This window comes from Pundamilia nyererei, unplaced genomic scaffold (assembly GCF_000239375.1).
Source record: "Pundamilia nyererei isolate P.nyererei 1_Seehausen unplaced genomic scaffold, PunNye1.0 scaffold00039, whole genome shotgun sequence".
Classification (NCBI taxonomy): domain Eukaryota; kingdom Metazoa; phylum Chordata; class Actinopteri; order Cichliformes; family Cichlidae; genus Pundamilia; species Pundamilia nyererei.
Genome location: NW_005187440.1, coordinates 2,521,361 through 2,539,593, shown reverse-complemented (window position 1 = coordinate 2,539,593; position 18,233 = coordinate 2,521,361). Strand labels below are relative to the sequence as shown.

At 40.2% G+C, this 18,233-nt stretch overlaps 1 protein-coding gene across 1 annotated transcript; it reads right to left on the bottom strand.

Annotated features, from left to right (window-relative positions):
- Positions 1-829: 829 nt before the first annotated feature.
- Positions 830-16,517, bottom strand: ano11 (anoctamin 11). The gene is made up of 23 exons (XM_005730764.1): positions 16,121-16,517; positions 15,537-15,663; positions 15,245-15,438; positions 15,025-15,132; positions 14,580-14,716; positions 14,450-14,507; positions 14,255-14,365; positions 14,010-14,175; positions 13,138-13,228; positions 11,572-11,668; positions 11,345-11,488; positions 10,906-11,043; positions 9,696-9,794; positions 8,792-8,894; positions 7,190-7,301; positions 7,032-7,086; positions 6,849-6,946; positions 5,099-5,235; positions 4,740-4,945; positions 4,517-4,653; positions 4,140-4,230; positions 3,548-3,731; positions 830-1,987 (listed from the first exon to the last, which is right to left on the bottom strand). Exons 1-23 carry the CDS (start codon positions 16,250-16,252, stop codon positions 1,956-1,958), a joined length of 2,757 nt encoding a protein of 918 aa, XP_005730821.1. The 5' UTR covers positions 16,253-16,517; the 3' UTR covers positions 830-1,955.
- Between the last annotated feature and the right edge of the window lie 1,716 nt (positions 16,518-18,233).

Sequence of the window (18,233 nt, the reverse complement as noted above, 5' to 3'; positions counted from 1 at the left end):
CAGCTTCCCTAGAGCTTTCCCTAGAAGTTCGACGAAGAGACCTCTTTCTGTTTATATATATGTATATATATATATATATATATATATGTATATATGCATATATACATATATATTAGGCAACACATAACACTGACTGAACCCTGAAATGCAGCTGTATTTCTCAGTATGTGCATTTGCAACTGAAATGCTAATGCATTGACTATCAGGCAAGTTTCGAGGGCTTTTAAAAAAATTATTCAGCTGAGTCCTCATCATATGCCTCGTTGCCATGTCTTGCTTGCATGCAAACATTCCCTCACTTCACTCCAGCAGCCGGTAAATGAGCCAGCCGATGTCCGCAGCGCATACCTGTGCTCGCTGACATGTACTAACTCACTCTTCCTGCAGGCCATGGCAGAGGAACGCAGAGCAATCACAACAATCTAAAGGATGAATGTGGCCAAGAGAGAGAAGAGGAGGAAGAAGATAGTATTCATTACAAAAAAAAGTGACTTCAGGAATGAAATAACATGAAAAAAAGAGACTGAGGTGGAAGAGGAGATGAGATGAAGTAAAAGTCAGGAGTTGCCCAAGGCCACAGCCATTGGTGGAGTTTTTGTGTGGGAAGGAGGGAGAGGAAGAGGGAAATCATTAATGAAACACCTGTCTGTTTCTGACTCCCAATAAATCAGAGACTTTTCATCTTTTTGGGTGGAAGGTGATGTTTTAAGAAGGAGGGCAAAATGAAGAGAAGAAGAAAGTGGAGGAGACAGATGGTGTGGAAGGATTAAAGTTCCAGCAAGTACAGCATCTCTGAGGCTGTGAATCCCACATCGAGGAGGTGTTTGCGTTCGTCAAACTAGATTTATTTGATCAAAAATGACAAAAAAGCTCATATGTAAAATATGGCCTCTGCTCAGGTGCTGTTTCACTCCTGTTTACAGTACTGTACAGCCATACTGTGCAGGACATTCACGTAGAAAAGACTTTCATGCTTGGTGCTGAGTGAAAACGCAGCATAAACTATGTGATGATAATACAGTCAGTGAACAATGCCAGCTTTGTGAAAATGAGGGGCAAAAAACCCCCAAAGCACTGCTGACTCTGTTGATCTTGTTGTAACAGTTTGTCCAAGAAAGGTGAACTTTGACCTCAAGTCAGCATTCGTCATAAAGATAATAACAATACACATTAAAGAGGCAGTCTGCCGAGCTCACACATAAAAGTCTGTTTTCTTTCCATGAGTGGCACTACTGATCCTGTGCACTCCTTTGTTTGAAGCCTTCTGTCCCTTCAGAGGAGTTTTATAAAGTCCCCCCCCAAAATATTCAGGATGAGCTTTTGCAGAGTCAAGGTGTAATCCAACTTCATTACATTTCAGGTCCTCTGAGTATCCCAACAGTAACTCCAAGCAAAAAAATACTGCAAATTGGAATTTATGCAATTTCAAACTATGCTCTGTCAATACAACATTTGGCATCATTTAAATAGTTCATGTTGTCAGACTTTGAAGTCAATCTGAGGCTGCGTGGGATACACACACAGTACTGCAAGTAAGTCCCACACCTGCGTGGAGTCAGGTAGCATTAACAGTGCATGCTGCAGCTAGTGGAAGCCAATCAACATACTAATTTTCCCCACATACGTTGCTTAATTATTTAGCAATACATAGATTTATGCTTTATAAATTCATGCCCTTTGCTCCAGTAACATCAGACTCTGATAATGTTGCAATAACCACGAGATTGAAAAAAATCCCGAATATGTTGGAGAAATGTCCATATGAAGAAGGTGGGCAGGCCGAAGCACACCTGCTTACCATGTATCTGTGCAGATGAATATGTATTAGTGATATGAAAACCAATCCCAAGACAGTATTCCACTTTCTTGGGAAAATTTCACTTATCCGAGATACAAAGGAAAGTCTCATATTCCACCAGCGTTCAGTCCCACTGCTTCTTTTCCACAGAGGAATCCTAACTCATGTTTCCAAGGGACGTGTCACTTCCTTCAGAGGAGGCAATGGCAGAAGTAACGGGAAAGAAGCAGAAAGGCAAGAAAAAGAGTTAATTGTGTTAGACTGACTACAATAAGAGGTACAGAGGAGGAAAAGGCTGACACAGATACTTTTGCTGCAGCGATCACAACAGGTAACTACAACACTAAATAAACTGGTTACACAATGAAATGCAATAAATAATTTCAGATGCCAAAGTCCTTAGTCTGTATGTCCTGTAGGCCTCACATCTAATAAAATGGTTGCTTTTTATCTTCGAAGAGCAAATATGCACATTAAATTCACACAGTGTTGATCTAACTAAGTTCTAAATTAAACTAAACAAAATGTGACTTTAGGGGAGTTAGAGGATATAAAAATCCCACAATGCCACCTGCTGTAATCAAGTTTTCAGACTCCAATCCAAAACCTGTGCATCCCAAATGCATTGAAACCACAGGGAGTAGTAGTATTAGTAATTAGTATTAGTTAGTAATGTTGAGGAAAGAGCTAGCTATTAACTTGGATCAGCAAATAAAATAAGCAGCTTCTAAACAGAGACTAACTAATGTGATATGGAGATGAATAATCACCATAACAGCGAGCAACTCTGGGCCCACTGACGTCTTACAGATGTTTTGCTGACTTACATGTACTACATTATAACTTTTGATTAAACAACAAAAGAAAATCAGACTTTAAATGATCACAGGATCGGCTTAAAAATATAAATTAATACCAATATTTCTGAACTGAAATCATGACATCCTTTTTAGGAATGCCATTCACTTACCTGTGCTGTTTTTACCTGTCCTCATCCAGCAACATTCACTACATGAGACACATGACAACAGCGTGGGCCAGAACAAAGGGGACACACACACACATACAGGTGAGGATGAATATACACACTATGACAGTCTATACCCCACGATCATCGCTCGATCCCCGTGGGCAGAATATGAAATTTGACATGTGACGTGTTAAGCTGCTTCGTTTTGCTGAACATAATGATTTTTCATTTTATTTAAAGTCCAACCTGAACAGAAGTGCTGATGGATGAAATAACCCGTGCCAACACACATCAGGTCACAAAGTCTGGCGATGCAATCAAGCGAAATATTTGGCACTGATCCTACATAGATTACCTCTAATGATCATGCTGTACGCAGCACGTTTATGACAGCCAGTATAGCCGTAGGTGCTTTGCAGGTGGGTGGGTGAGCTCTTAAAAGCCTTTCAATTGTGGAATTTATTAGTGTGAATCAGCTGTGTCAGAGACAGTGACAGGTTTGACACTGCATGGATCACCTACGTGGAAACACACTGCAGAGGATTTGTTTATCATGCAGCTGACAAGGAAGCACGGTAACATTTTATTAGAAACTTCTAATAGAAAAGACTTGTTTTTATTTTTTTTCTGCTCTCAGACACACAAATTTGTATCCAAAAGATGATTTAAGTGAGTTTAATATGAACATATTTACCTGGTCATTGTTAACTAGATTTACTTTATATGGAGAAGTGTGTGCTGCATGACCTTGTGTGTGTGCGTCCCATGTTCTTACTGACCTGGGCTGGAGGTGCCTGGAGTGGCAGCGGCGGCCGCTCGGGCTCGACTCACCAACAGGGCCTCCTGGTTTTCAGCCAGAGCTTGTTTAGCCAGGTAGCGCTCCCTCTTCATCTTCAGCTCCAGGGACTCGGGAACATCGGGTACAATCCAGTCAATGGCTCGCAGCACGAAGAACACCACGTGCTGGTGACAGTAAGAACAACAGCAAGAACAGTGTGAACAATCTCCACATCACAAATTGTCATTAATTTTAAGCAAACAGACAGCTGATCTTCAAGCATGAAAATGGAAAAACAGTACTTGTAGTTTTATTTTCCACATAATTTGTACAACTGGTGAATAATTTCTTCTCTCTCAGGTGAGCATTAACAAATAACTGTGAGGAAATGGCAGAGAGGAGGTATATAGAGAGAGAATAAAAAGTGATGCAGATGGAAACAAAACGGTAAAAGAGAACTAAATCATTAGAATTTGTCCAAACAAGCAGAACTGGCATAGAGGTGTCAGTGAAAAGGCAATACTAAACAAAGGTAAAACCACTAAAACAGGCAAAATGAAGTCAATAGAGATGCTAGGAAGCTTCCGTCATACCTCAAATGCAATAATAAAGCCAAGTCTGACTGCCAGGAGCTCCCAGTAAAACAGTGTGTAGTTTCCATTGTTGTCTCTGAATGCTTTGTATCTGAAAAACCCCAACAAACATAATTTGTTACAAAGTTACAACAAGAAATATTTGTAATACTTGGTGTGTATAATATACAGCAGCAGCACATGAAAAGAACAGTCTTAATATTCAGTAATATCACCCACTGTTGGCCAAGGCTATGACATGAACACACTTAACTTAAATGTTAAGAAACTTAAATGTTGCTTAGCAACACCAAAGTAACCATATATGAGAAGTTGAACTTGACACATAAGATGAAGGAATAAAAAGGAGCATAAAAAGAAAGATCAAAGCAGCATACCTGCACATAGGGTACTCTGTGTAGTTGAGTGGGGCGTAAGCCAGGGTGAAGTTGACGTATCCGTTGAGATCATTGTCAAATTTGTACTGATACAGCAGGCGAGGTAAAAAATCTGAAGTGAACGCTATTAGGAAAGCCTGAAAAAGAATAAAAGATAATAAATGTTCTTTTTTTTCTCATATTGCTATGTAGTCTGGCAATAATGTATTAGACATGAACTCACATTGGCAATGACAGACAGGTGTGACAAAGCTTCCAGTATGTTAAACCACACTCCGATGTTTTGTGCACGTTCAGCCACCGGCCGGCGGTACTCGCACACAAACTTGTGTGCATCCAAACGAATCTCCACCCAGTTGTTAAGGAGGGCGAAGAGCGGAGCGAGGGGGAACGCCGCCACAAAGATAGTAATGAACCCAAACTGGAGCACTGCAGCACATGAAATTAAAATTAGATAATTAATCTTTGCATTTTTTCATCAAAATGGATATTATCTATGTGTGAATTTTTAGTTGGACTGAACTGGCGATCCGGTTGAATTCAGTGATATTAAAGTCTCTAAATCCAGATATGGATACTCACCCATCTCCAGGTACTCTTCGAACAGGCCCTCACACTCAACCAGCTGGTAATCCTCTTCCCAGCGCCGAGGCTCATGGGATGCCTTGCCACCCAGCACTTTTGCCAGAGTTCTCTTCTGGCGCCAGGCCTTCACTTTACTGTTAGGGAAGAAAAAGACATTTTTGGTTTAATTCAGTTTTATTTATAAAGGCACACATTCGCCTCAAGGTGCTTTATACTCTAAGGTTAAAACCAAAAAACTATTCGAAAGAAACCCCAACAACAGACAACCCCTGTGAGCAAACATTTGGCAACAGAGGGAAGGAAAAACTCCCTTTTGACAGGAAGACACTTCCAGCAGAACCAGGCTCAGGGAAGCGCAGCCATCTGCCACGACCACTTGGGGGTGATGGCATGGGAGAAGACAGCAGAAACAGGAGAAAGGAGATAACTATGGGAGAAAGTGCCAGAGTTTAATAACGGCTAATGACTAAATAGACACGTGGTGCAAAACCATGCAAAGAGTGAAAAGAAGTGAGTGAAGAGGGAACGCCCCAGCAGCCTGGGCCTATTGGAGCATAACTCCAGGGTCACCTGATCATTTGATGGAATCAGGATAAGGATTTATGTTAGTATGCATTGTAACATGCAATGGCAAAACTGACAGAAACAGCACATTTAGAGGATGTTCATTACATCACAGATATGACACAGGACTAATTTTTTGTAGCTGAACAGCAATCATTGTTCCCCAATAACCACCATAGACTTTCAGTTGGAATTAGTTAACCAAACCTATTTTCTATCACTGGAAGCATTTGTTGCTGATGTAATGACTGCAATCCCCTCTCATCTTTTACAACACATGCCGCCCCACCACTGAGTGGGGAAATGTGCTTGTTTTCTTCATGCAGTCATCTTTGTCTGTTTCACTGCAGCAGCACAAGACCAAATTTCCAGCATCATCCCCTTGGCCACTCCACATTTATGATTCATCACTAACATCAGTTAACACAGTCCACGACTGCCCCTCTTTGGCCCACTGTAAGCGCTGGCTTGTGTTTGGCTTCTCTGCGTGTAAATCTCATTTCATTCAGCCTGTTTCTGACAGTTCTGTAACAAATGTTGGCTCCTGTTTCTGCCCATTTATTTTTCATGTATAGCAATAATTTCTGTCATCATATCTGTGATTTGTTTATGTGCTACAAAGTAAAAGAGCTGGATCCTCAAGAGTGATGATTACATTATTTTGCCAGAGGTTTTAAGCGTATTTACTGAACTGCTCCTCTGCTGCCCTTATTTTACACTTACTGTCTGCAGTAAGTCTTAAACAGTAACACACAGCTGATGGTGCAGAGGCACATGGATGAGATTTACTGCACTAAACAGCTGGAACTGTGGAACAATATGACACAGCACAGCTACTTTTATGCATCTTCCACATCTGTACCAGTTTTAGCTTTTATCCTAACTCTGCTTTAATCTTTTCAGTTGTATTTGACAGTCACTGTACTTATTGCTCATGTGTTTGAATCTAATTTGTTTAATTATTATTTTATTGCAGAAAAAATTTACTCCTGAAATTTTTTCTCTAAAAAGTAAGATGTCCTGGTAAACCTCGAAAGCTTTTAAATAAATAATAAAGGATGTAAATAAAGGAAGAATAAAGGATGTTTAAATATGCTGGAGATTGACAACAGAACATTTTTCTATAAAAACATAAAACATATACATAAAAAAACCCATAAAAGCTAAAAGTGTAGCAACGTACGGTAGGATGAACTCCTGAACGTTGTTGATGAGCTGTTTTCCCACCATTATGATGAAAAGTTGTTGAGCCAATTCAATGAGGCAACCCCCGGCACCACACTGTAACGCAAAGACACACAGACATGACACTATGGGGGCATCATTTTCACATGCTGGTACGTTACAGGCTCTCTAAATCACTCACGTCTTCATTTCTCATCCCGAACAAGGTCCCGTAGTTGGTAGGGTAACCCACAAACCTAATCACAGAGAGATCAGTGGCACCTTAAATACTTTCTTTGTCTCAGTGTCTTCATCTTTTCATGATTATCCTGTGTGTCTGTTGTGACTCGTGTGTCTCACCTTCCTTTAAAGAAAGCCACATAAAAGGGAGACGAGTAGAAGTTGACAAACTGGAAGATGAAGACCTTGAAGATGAAAGCGTTGTCATACTGGGTTTGTGTTCTGTGCATCTCTGCAACACATCGCACAAAAACACAGTGTTAAAGACATCGAGACAATGTTGCCTTTGTTTTCACTTAGACAGTTTAAATGACTTCAAAGTGATTTTTATATAGATAACAAAATATTATGATAGCTGGTTTACAGGTAGTCAAAACTAAGAAAAAAGGGAAACCACAGTGTAAACTATTTTATTTAGATTAATTTGGGGTGTTTTTTGTTTTTTTGTTTTTTTACAAGAATCAAGAATCAGCAGCGAATATGATTGTCTATCATATGAAGCACCTTTTCATTTTATTACAGCAGTCAGTCTTTTTGGTTAGTTGTTAGCATGGCACGTCTTCATTATTTGCCCTTCTCTTCTCTGTAAAAACATTCCAAGTTTTTCAGATTATGGCGCCATCTTTCGAGCACAGTCCTCTTCAGGTCACTCCACAGTTTTTCAGCAGGATCTGAATCTGTACTCAGGCTGGCTCATTTGTTGGTGAATCAGTTATTTTGATGATCTGGATATATGCAGGTGGTTGCTGCTGTTGTGCTACAAGGTCCAAATCCTCTTGATCTTCAGTTTTCTAGCAGATGCCTAAAGGGGTTTTTTGTGAAAAATGATTGCTATTTTAGTACTGTTCATAAATCCTCCCAGCTTGACTGAAGCCCTACTGTAGTTCCAGATGAAGAAAAACAGCCCCAAAGCACGATGTTATCACTACCATGCTTCATTGCAGGTACAGTTTTTCTCTGGTGATGTGAACTGTTTTTGTGTCAAACATATCTCAAGGAATCACTGCTAAAACCTTCAACTTTGGCCTCATCAGATCATGACACAAAACCTACATGCTTGTGGACGCTCTGATGTATGTATTTCATGTGTGTGTTTAACTTGAGATTGTTGTCACATGTAGTACACAACCAGTTCTTGCCAGAAATTCCTGCAGCTCATTTAATGTTGCTGTAAACCTCCCTGGGCAGTTATCTTCTTGTCTTTCCCTCAGTTCTGGCAGTAATGGTTTTTTTTTTTTTCATCTATTTTCAGCAATGAGATCAGTTTGATGTGTTTGTAAGTTATTTGCAGATCACAAATTTTGTTGGAAGATGCCACAAGGTACACATCAGGAAAATCCTACAAAAACAGCTGAACTTCATTTGATTTTAATGAGTCACTTTAACTGATGACTAATGTTTAATATGAATTCACATGTGATTAATCTTACCCCTAATTATAAGAAGGCGTGCAGACGTGTCCAACCACATTGTTTTAGGTTTTTTAAAAATATTTTTTTGTGTGTAGACTTTTTATGCCCTCTGTATCTGTACTTTACAGTCCCATAATTCTGCAACATGATGCAGCTACTTTGACAGAAACAATAACCATAAGGATCCAACTGAAGAGATTCACCTGCTCTGGAGAAGTCTAAGCTTTTAGTTAGTGGCAATCAAGTACAAAGCTGATAACAATATACACCACAGAGGTTTGAGGTGTGTGAGAGCAGCATTGATTCTTACCCCATTTAGTGAGCTGCTCAGCTAATGCGGTGTAGACCTGGCCCATCAGCAGTATGAGCCCCAGGTTTACAATACTGCTGGAGATGTTGGCTATGGTCCCTGCCTGGGGGAGGAAATTAAATGCATGAATGTTTGTATGATAAATAAAATGCAGTGATTTGCAAAATCATTTAAACATGTACAAATATATTTAATTAAAAACAGTACCAACACAACACAACTCAAATGTTGATCGTTTTTGACCATGTGAACTCAATTTGATGGCAGTAAAAGTTGGGAGAATGGCAAAAAAATGTGTAAAGTTAGTAACACTGAGCTGTTTCTTGGTATAATGTAAATATGAGAATTTTACTGCAGATCATATGTGTTACATAATATGATAAAAAGTGTCAGCATAAATTTCTGTACACAGTGGACAAAGAAGAAAACCAAGACTGAACGGTCATGATTGTTGACTGGAGCCTATCACATCTGTCACAGGACAAAGGGTGGGGCTACTCCCTGGAAAGGGAGCCAGTCAACCACAGGGCTTAAACAGAGAAACAGACAACCATTCACACTCACGTTCACACCTATGGCCAATTTTATATTCACCAGTTAACCTAACATGCATGTCTTTGGACTGTGGGATGAAGCCAGAGCACCCAGAGAGAACCCACACAGTATGGGGATGTATGGGTCTGGGGCCTCCATACAGAAAGTCCCCAAATGGCCAGTGGATTCCACCACCACTGCACCACTGTGATGCCCAAAAAACGAAAATGTTATATTAAAATGTGATTGTGATCATTTTTAATCATTTAATAATTGCATTCTCTTCTTATTAACAGTTTTCTTTTTGGAAAAAAGCTCCAATGTGTTTGTAGCATTTCTTTGTGCAAAGCATGAAACAGCTGTAATGTACCTCTGTCCGCAGCACAGGGCTCCCAGAATGAAATATCACCACACTGATGATACCACGGCACACGACCACAGTCACCAGGAAGATCATCACCACACACAGCTGAGAGAAGAGGGGGAAAAGCACACCTGTAGCTGCGACATAATATGCTGCACACAGCCAGAGGCACACAAAGGTCTGCTGTCATCATCAACACCATGCAGCATAATATAAGACCAAGAAGTCAAGAGTCCAGCATCCTCATTGCTAGACGACATATTTTGGATGCGGCTCTCATGATGCTCATCATAAAACTGATCCATATCTCTTACATCCTGACTGACATCTTTCAGAGCACAAACAAAGTTTTTAAAAGACGGCTTTAATTGAATGTGCTAGACATGCATATGCTTTTCTAAGTCAGTAGCATTTAGTAGTAGGATTTTTCTAAAGATTGGCAAGCAAGCAAGAGCTTCCAACAAGAGCTTGGATCAGGTATTATTCCCATAAAATTTAGTAACAGCTGAATCTTTTTTTCCATGATATTCATTTCTTTTCTTTGTCTAATAATGGATTCTATTCCTTTCAGTTTTGGGAAATTAACTTGCAGACATTTTCATTCCTTATATCAAAATTCACAACTATCACAACATCAGTATGTTTCCAGCAAAATCCTTCTACTGAACAGGGAAGAGAATTAGAATTTTAAAACATTTCCATCTCTAATCCCATCATCAAAACAAGGGTGTGTGAAAAATGATCCTCAGATCTGCATCTACAAAGAAGTGAATCTTGGACACAGCATAAAGTGCGTGGATGAGATGATGGGATCATATCTGGCCCTGTAGGCATGTGACCTGGATTCATTATTAAAAAAGGGTTCAGTTAACAATGCAGGATTTACTGGAATGGCACAAAGGTGTTAACCCCACCTCTATTTCTCAACACAATCACAAAAGGAAAAGCTCAAGAGAAACCGAGACTCCTTACTGAAACCATGTGCAATGAGATTAATGATGAGAAAAGGAGAAAGTCTGTTGTTCGGGAGCGGATCTGGATCTGTTGTATTAGAAGGACATTTTACAGTGTGACAATAATAGTGGTAATTAAACCATTTAAGAACCTAACTAAACATAATGCATAGTGTTAAAATGCACCTCGAGTATTTCTTTTACTGAAGTGCAAAAACAACAAAACAGCAGTACAGTATGTAAAATATTTTAAATAGCCTCACCATCATTATGATAACCATGGAGCCAGTGAACATGCGAGACAGCCTGGTTTTTTCAGGAAAGTATGGCTCTTTGACCCCAGTCACTGGATTTTGCTCCATAGTAGGGGCCATGGCTGCAAACTCCGGCCGAGGACGCTCCTTAAAGAAAACAGTGACCATCATCACTGGACACACTCTTCACCGGCTTTGTCTGGTTCACAGATTGGTCTGTAATTTTAGTCTTTGCTCTGTTGTTTACCTTGTTTACTCTGTACAAAACTGAAACTTCCGTGTGTAAAGGTTAAAATCAAATATTAAAAAAATAGAATCCCTGTGCAAACAAGTGCAAACAGTCATGATGCCCATTACTGTATTACTGGATCTATAATCATGACAGACCTAAGAGCTCTAAACCGAATAAGACCAGTATGATCACACTCATACTGAAAGCAACCAATACCTCCTCTTCATGGAAGTCCATACAGTCCCAGTGATGTGCCAGAGTGGCCATTTTTCTCTTCCAGTATTCCAGAAAGGTTACAGCCCAGAATGACATGAACACACTGAAAAACACTGTACCTGGATGGTCAAATAAGTATCCCAGCTGCAACAGAGAAAGGTACAACCATTAGGTTCAAGTCTTTTTTCGCAGAGTCAGCGATTTGTTCACCACGAAAAGCTTGGTACCTTCGTCAAGGTGCAGATCTCAGACATGTTCCAGGCCTTACATGTTTTGCAGAGTGGACACATGGTATAGCTAGCTCCACTGTTACAGATTTCCTCCCTGTTGACAGACACACTGACACAGATTAGTTACACCTGAGATAACACTAATTACAGGTTTTAAAGCAACACATATTTGGCCTCACATAACTGTGAGGCCCAATAATGATCAGTGTGGGAGCTAAGGGATTGGGAGAATTAACTCTAATGGATGTAAAGGCTGCACATATACCTATTACGTACTGCTTCCAGGGAACAGATGAGCGGTGTGGAAAGCATTCTCCTAACCTCCTGCCGGGAAACAAAGCTACTGCTCTTTCCTTTATTACAGTTATGGAGTGAGTTACTGAAACCCTGACTGCACATGGGATCAGCTACAAATAAAGCCTGGACTGACAGCGAGATCTATTTCCTCCTCTTTTTTTTTAATAGGAGGATTATTCTGCACTAATTGTCCATTAGAGATGGCTGCTTTTTCTTGCTGCCACAGACTCTCTTTCCTAGGATATCGACTTATCCCTAAGAAATGAAGCCAGAAAAAGGTAAATAGTTACAGAGGCAATATTACTGTACACAATCTAGGCTACACTTACACTGAGAAGAAAAACCAGAAAGGAGAGCCAACTCTTAATAAATAATATATGACAAACTGGCACAGACATCCCACATGAGTCTTTATGCAGAGTGCGCTCTGCTTTGAAATATTTGAATCTAAAGTTGTGCTTGTTTGAGAGAGTCTGTAAGTGGAGTTTAATTTCCAGGAAACTGTGGCAGCCCTTAAAACAAAAGCTATAACACACTTATTTGCTTTCTTTCTAAGGAGAAATCAATGCTAATCTCATGTGTGTACATTAAGTACAGCACTGAACTTTGGCTCTTATGTTGGACATCAGTAAGGTTTTTGCTATACGTTTCTGAACAGGCACAACGGCACCAATTTCAGCAGCTTCACTGAAACAATAAGACTCTAAGAAGCCACTGGAGTCAGCAGCTGGCTGACAATGATTAGTCCCGTTTATTTTTATTATGAGCCATGTGGGTGTGCATTAAATTCAGCTGAATCACTATCAATAGTGATACTTGTCAGTGCATAAGTATGTTTAATGTTTAATTAAACATAATGTCTGGTTACCATCTGAAACTCCATTGAGGGATCGGGGGGTCAGGGGGCTGGGTGATCAATAGTTGCCCGATGACTGCATTGGATTTTTTTCACATTTGGCAACTGCTTGCAACTAGTTGCAACTAACTTTGTGTGAGGGTTTCCTATTTGTTTGATTTTTATGTTATACATTATTAAAGACAAGATCCAAGTTTTTGTGTCTATTAAAACGGTGGTTGCTTCACTTGTGTTTGAACTGCCTGCTTAAACTGACCCCTGTGTGTAAAACTTCACCAACTATACCACAATACCTTATCCAAGTGAGTGCAGTCACACGTGACTAGCCATGTCTGTAATGCGACGTTTCATTTAAATTATTTTGTGTTACACAATAAAACACATGCTATGTATACATGATGCAGACTCACGCTGGTGTGTTGGTACCCATGGACATCACTCCAGACACAAAGACCAGAGTCCCGACCACTGCTGCCGGCAGCAGCCAGGCTGTGTAGAAACCTGCAGAGACAAAAAGCTCCATTAGACTGCAGCTCTCAGCTGATGCAAGACGGATGTTCAATTTCAGCTGCAGTGATGACTTTCATCCTGACAATAATGGTTTCAAGCTCAGGTATAGCCCCTTTGCATATACTACACTCTCCTCTTAACAGAGATTCATAAAAGAATTTCACTGCTGTGGAGTCAGTGCCAGGAGGCTGTAGCTTAGATTGCTGTATCATACAGTATGTTTATTTATGTGAGCACTCTGCTTATTGTCCTGTATTAGTTTTGATCCATTTCTAATCATTTTAAATGATTCTGGCGTGTAATACAGACTCCACGTATTTCTCATTTATTAAAATGAACAGCGGGGTTTTTTCTAAATAGAGAAATCTTTGGCCCCCATCAGACTCAAATCAAATGACCAGAATTGTAATAAAATTATAGTTAGCTACTAAATTTAAATTGATTTCAACCAAATAATCTGCAAAAACTGCTTTAGTTTGTGCTTCAAGGTAATAAAATTACTGAGATATCAATAGAACGCTTATGTTGAGCAGTTAATTAAACTCAAATTACTTGTCGACAGGGAGAAAACCTGAACAGTTGCACAGATATTTATAATGTTTTCATTTTAGCAATAATGACAAAATCTAAATATTTAATTAACATTACTAGTTATTGTGATACCTTCTGGTCTGGATTCAGTAATCCTCCTGGATTCAGGAAGGAGTGGGCTTTTTATCTGTAAAAAATGAGCCAAATTTTTTGAACAACAGAAATAAGAATATATATTTACCCAGCCAGGCAAAGTAGAGTGCAATCTTCTCTCCAAAGTACTCCCTGATATGGTCCAGTGGTTGATACTTGTACCATTTGCACCAGCGGGCCCAGTAGTAGTAGAGAACCTGCCTCTGGTTCAGCTCGTCAGGTCGGACCTCGTGCTTTGGAAGCTGAAAGGGCCCCTAAAGAGAAAAAACATGCTGCTAATGAGAAAGAGAAAACGACACATTTCAGTGTACAGAACAGCTAAAAATAACTCACCTCATGCAGCGGGAATGCTGCTGTGTACGCCCCTTCATTTAACAGTCTGTCCACTCCGACTTCAGCCTTCTTCCTTTTCCCATATGCTGTCCTGGCAAGAATCTCATAGACCTGAAATAAAACTCTCAGTCTGTTAGTTCAAATATACATCTGATACATTCAGTATACTGCTATTGTCACACTTGTGTTACTTACAACACGGTGCCTCTGCGTATTTGTGAAATATGTATCGTGATCTTCCCAGCCAAGGAATCTGAAGAAAGGCGTACATTCAGCAAAACACGCAGCAGTGATCTGATCCAACTGTTTGCAGAAGTTAACCCACCTGCTCATCTTTGACTTGCGAAAGGCACATGTGTAATAGTCCAGAGGCCTGTTAGGCACAGACTCCGTCATTACGTTAGGTATGCATAGTTTACTCAGTACCCGAGCAGATGTGTTGAGGTCTAGATGCTGCTGTGCCTGGGACACAAACACAGATACAGGTGACCTCCTTCTATTACTGTAGAACAGCATAAGATGCACATTTTTGGTTCTGAGTGAAATGTTACGACAGGTTTTCATTGTCTTAAGAGATAATCAGAAAATGTTCGCATGATTAAAGAGAAAAGTGAGATAGTAAAGACTTTATCTGGTAAACATCAGTGTGCTCTTTCATATTAAGTTGTCCTTGTTTATTCCCCAAATTAGTATTATTATCAACTGGGTTTAACGTCACGTAACAAATAACTTTAAATTGAACCTACCTAGAAATAAATAGCTGTACTTACTTGCAGTGGAGCTCTAAGGCAAAGCTCCTCAGCATAACACACCAACACATCCCAGGGGGCGCTAATTTTGAGAAAGTGTATGGTCTTCTTTTCATTTGCAGTTTCCTCCTACAAGTAAAGAGGCAACAAAGAAGACGTTAATCAACAAGTCAGGAAAAATAATGAACAGATTTAATAATTTAATAATAAGACAAATAATCTTTAATCTTGTCAACAACACCTTTTCCATGACCAAGCCAACACTCTCCAGGTTCTGAACAAACTTCTCTCTCCACTGAGCCAGTTGTGCTTTCCTTCGTTCAGACCTGCTGCTCTCCTCAGCGGGAACGGCTTCCCTCTCCTCACTGGTAGCCATATTTGTCCCTTTCCCTCGCCGCTTCCTCCGTGAACGAATCTCCCACACCAGCACGAAGTCTGCACCCCAGACCAGAGGAGTGAAAGGTTAAATGAACGAATGACTTTGTCTACCTACCACTGAGCTGATGAAACCTCATGCAAAGCGAGCGGCCTACCAATCTTAGTTCTCCCGTCTCTGAAGTAATTCCCCAACTGTGGCACTGGTTGCTTACTTCTTGTAGGAGACTGCATATAAATGGGATCATCGCCATCCATATCTCCATCAGCAGCTGCAGCTGCAAGCTGACAGTTGAGCCACCATTAATATATCATGAAACTCTGTAAAGAGACAGCTGCTGACGAAAACTCTGCTCACTTTTCTGCATTTGAACCTTTTCGCTCGGTGTATGAATGTTTAATTGGCTTTGAGGAGAGGTTTAATTCTTGTGCTAGTACATGCCTCCACTTTGCAGTAATAAGACCAGAAAGATGAGCCGAAAACAATCTTTCAGTGCAGTAAAGTCATGCCTCACCATTACCCATTATCAGTGTCCTTACAGTACCTTGTGTTCATGTTTATATTACATGAAGGGTAAAACCCCTCAAGACTCACTGCCACATCTCTGAGAAATCAGTGAGGCCAAAAGGGAACAGGATAATGAATAACTGCTGTGTCAAAGTGATGCGATTTTATAGATTTATGTGAGCTGAAGAGATATCACACTGCAGTATTGTAGGAAATAAGTAAAGCAGAGCTTACATATCGTGGGGGGATAAAGCTCCCATTCTGCAGGCTCCCATAGCTCTCTGTGCTTTGTGCTTCAGCCCTAGTATCCAGATCCAGGAGGACCTCTCTGTCTCCCTTCAGCCGCTCTGAGCTCTTCCTCAACATGATAAAAAAAAGCTCCTGTGACTTGAAACAAACACTATGCCTTCACATGAAATCTGTACTGAAGGAATTCAAAGATAACTTCAGCCAGGCTGAAGGTAAGAGATGCAAAAAAAGCCTTAAAAAATCTGGATACTGGTCTTTGCTATAGTGAAAAACAAGCTGCTGCTGAAGTCTGCATTTGTAGCAATCTACGCTTCCCTTGTCCTCGTTCTGCTTTTTATCTCTGCATCCATCAGGCTCCTCTGCTCCACTGCAAGAGCCGTGGATACCGTAATGGATCTAGCACGCAGGCAACACCGTGCACAGTGCTGTGCTGCATCTCAGCAGGGAAATGCACGTTTTCACCTCATAAATAATGTAACAGTTAGTGAGTGGCAGTCCAAGCTCTTATGTGCTATAATAATATAATTATATGGACATAACGCACTGTGAGAGGATTCTTCTCTTTGAAGTCAATGTGTATTCCTTCATCCATGCAAGCTGTTTCATATACTTCACTGAACTGGTTTGAAATTCTGCAGATAATTAACATAAATTACACGAGGATGAAGCACCACCCCCACGCGATCTTCTCAAAGCGCAGAACAAACTGTGCGCACTTAAAAATGCTGTTGGTTTATACTCAGAGTCCAGAAGCCCCACATGTACCAGGAGGTTGGTTTTTTTTTTTTAGCTAAAAAGTGATGTTTCTGTGTGTTTTTTATGTGTAATAACTTTGCTAATAATGGTAGAAATACTGTAGTCAACAGGATGAATGAAGAGGTTATATATAAAATGAAGAACTAAATAAATGAATTAATTATTGCCAATGAGACTTTTTAGCTGGATAAATAAAGGATATATAAAACTAAGTCACTTTTTGGCACACCACCTCCAGCAGCCTTCCTGCTTTTCATGCTGTTTGCAGTGCTGCAGTCAGAGCAGAGTCGAACCTGTGAGACATGTATGAAGGAATAACACAACACATACAGTAACCAGAGTCGTGCTGTCAAAGGGAAACTCTATTTTAAAAACAATGATGACATCACCGGTGTCTTTGAGTGGATTTTAATGCAATGCCGGAGCCAACACTGGCGAGTTTGAAAGATGCTTTAGAGCAGTGGTCATGAACTCCAGGCCTCGGAGGCCGGTGTCCTGCAGGTTTTAGATTTCACCCTGCATTAACACACCTGAATCAAATGATTAGTTCATTAACAGGCCTCTGAAGAACATCAAGACATGTTGGGGAGGTAATTTCGCCATTTAAATCAGCTGTGTAGGATCAAGGACACATCTAAAACCTGCAGGACACCGGGCCCTTGAGGCCTGGAGTTCGAGACCCCTGCTCTGGAGCTTCACCTTAGCTATCCACAACAAACCTTTAGGGCACAGCACATAATCTTCATTTTCATATTAAACTTTTTCCTGTGAATTTCCCTAGAGGTCAAAACCCCTGATGTTTTACCCAACATCGATCCAACATCTCTGTTTGTTTAATTTCCTCTTTTTTTCGCCATAAACCATCACAGCCTCCTTTTCTATCAGTGATGCTGTTTTGTAATGGTTTACATTTGGTTTCAAGTCTTTCAGTCTCAACTTCTAACCCTATTTATGATTTTGAAACTGTGTTACTACAAAGAGTTCACAGCTTTCTTTTTCATGGTAACCTCACAAGCACACTATTACTGTACTACTAAATAATAAAGATACCTCTGAAAAAGACCAGTGGTAACGGTTGCCCTAGCAACTATAAAATTATTATCAGCAATAAAGGAAGTTGTTGACATGTACTCTGGATTGTATCTGATGCTATCTTGAACGTCTTCCTTTCACTACAAACTGAGTCAGCTGATACCAAACATCCTTTAAGTTTATCGACACTTTGAGCATTTGCAAGGTGCTCCGAACTTAAATCCCATATTTGCTCTGCCAAAAGTAAATAACTTGGATTCACATAAAAGCACTTTGGGTGTTTCAGTCATAAGTTACTCACTATCCGCAA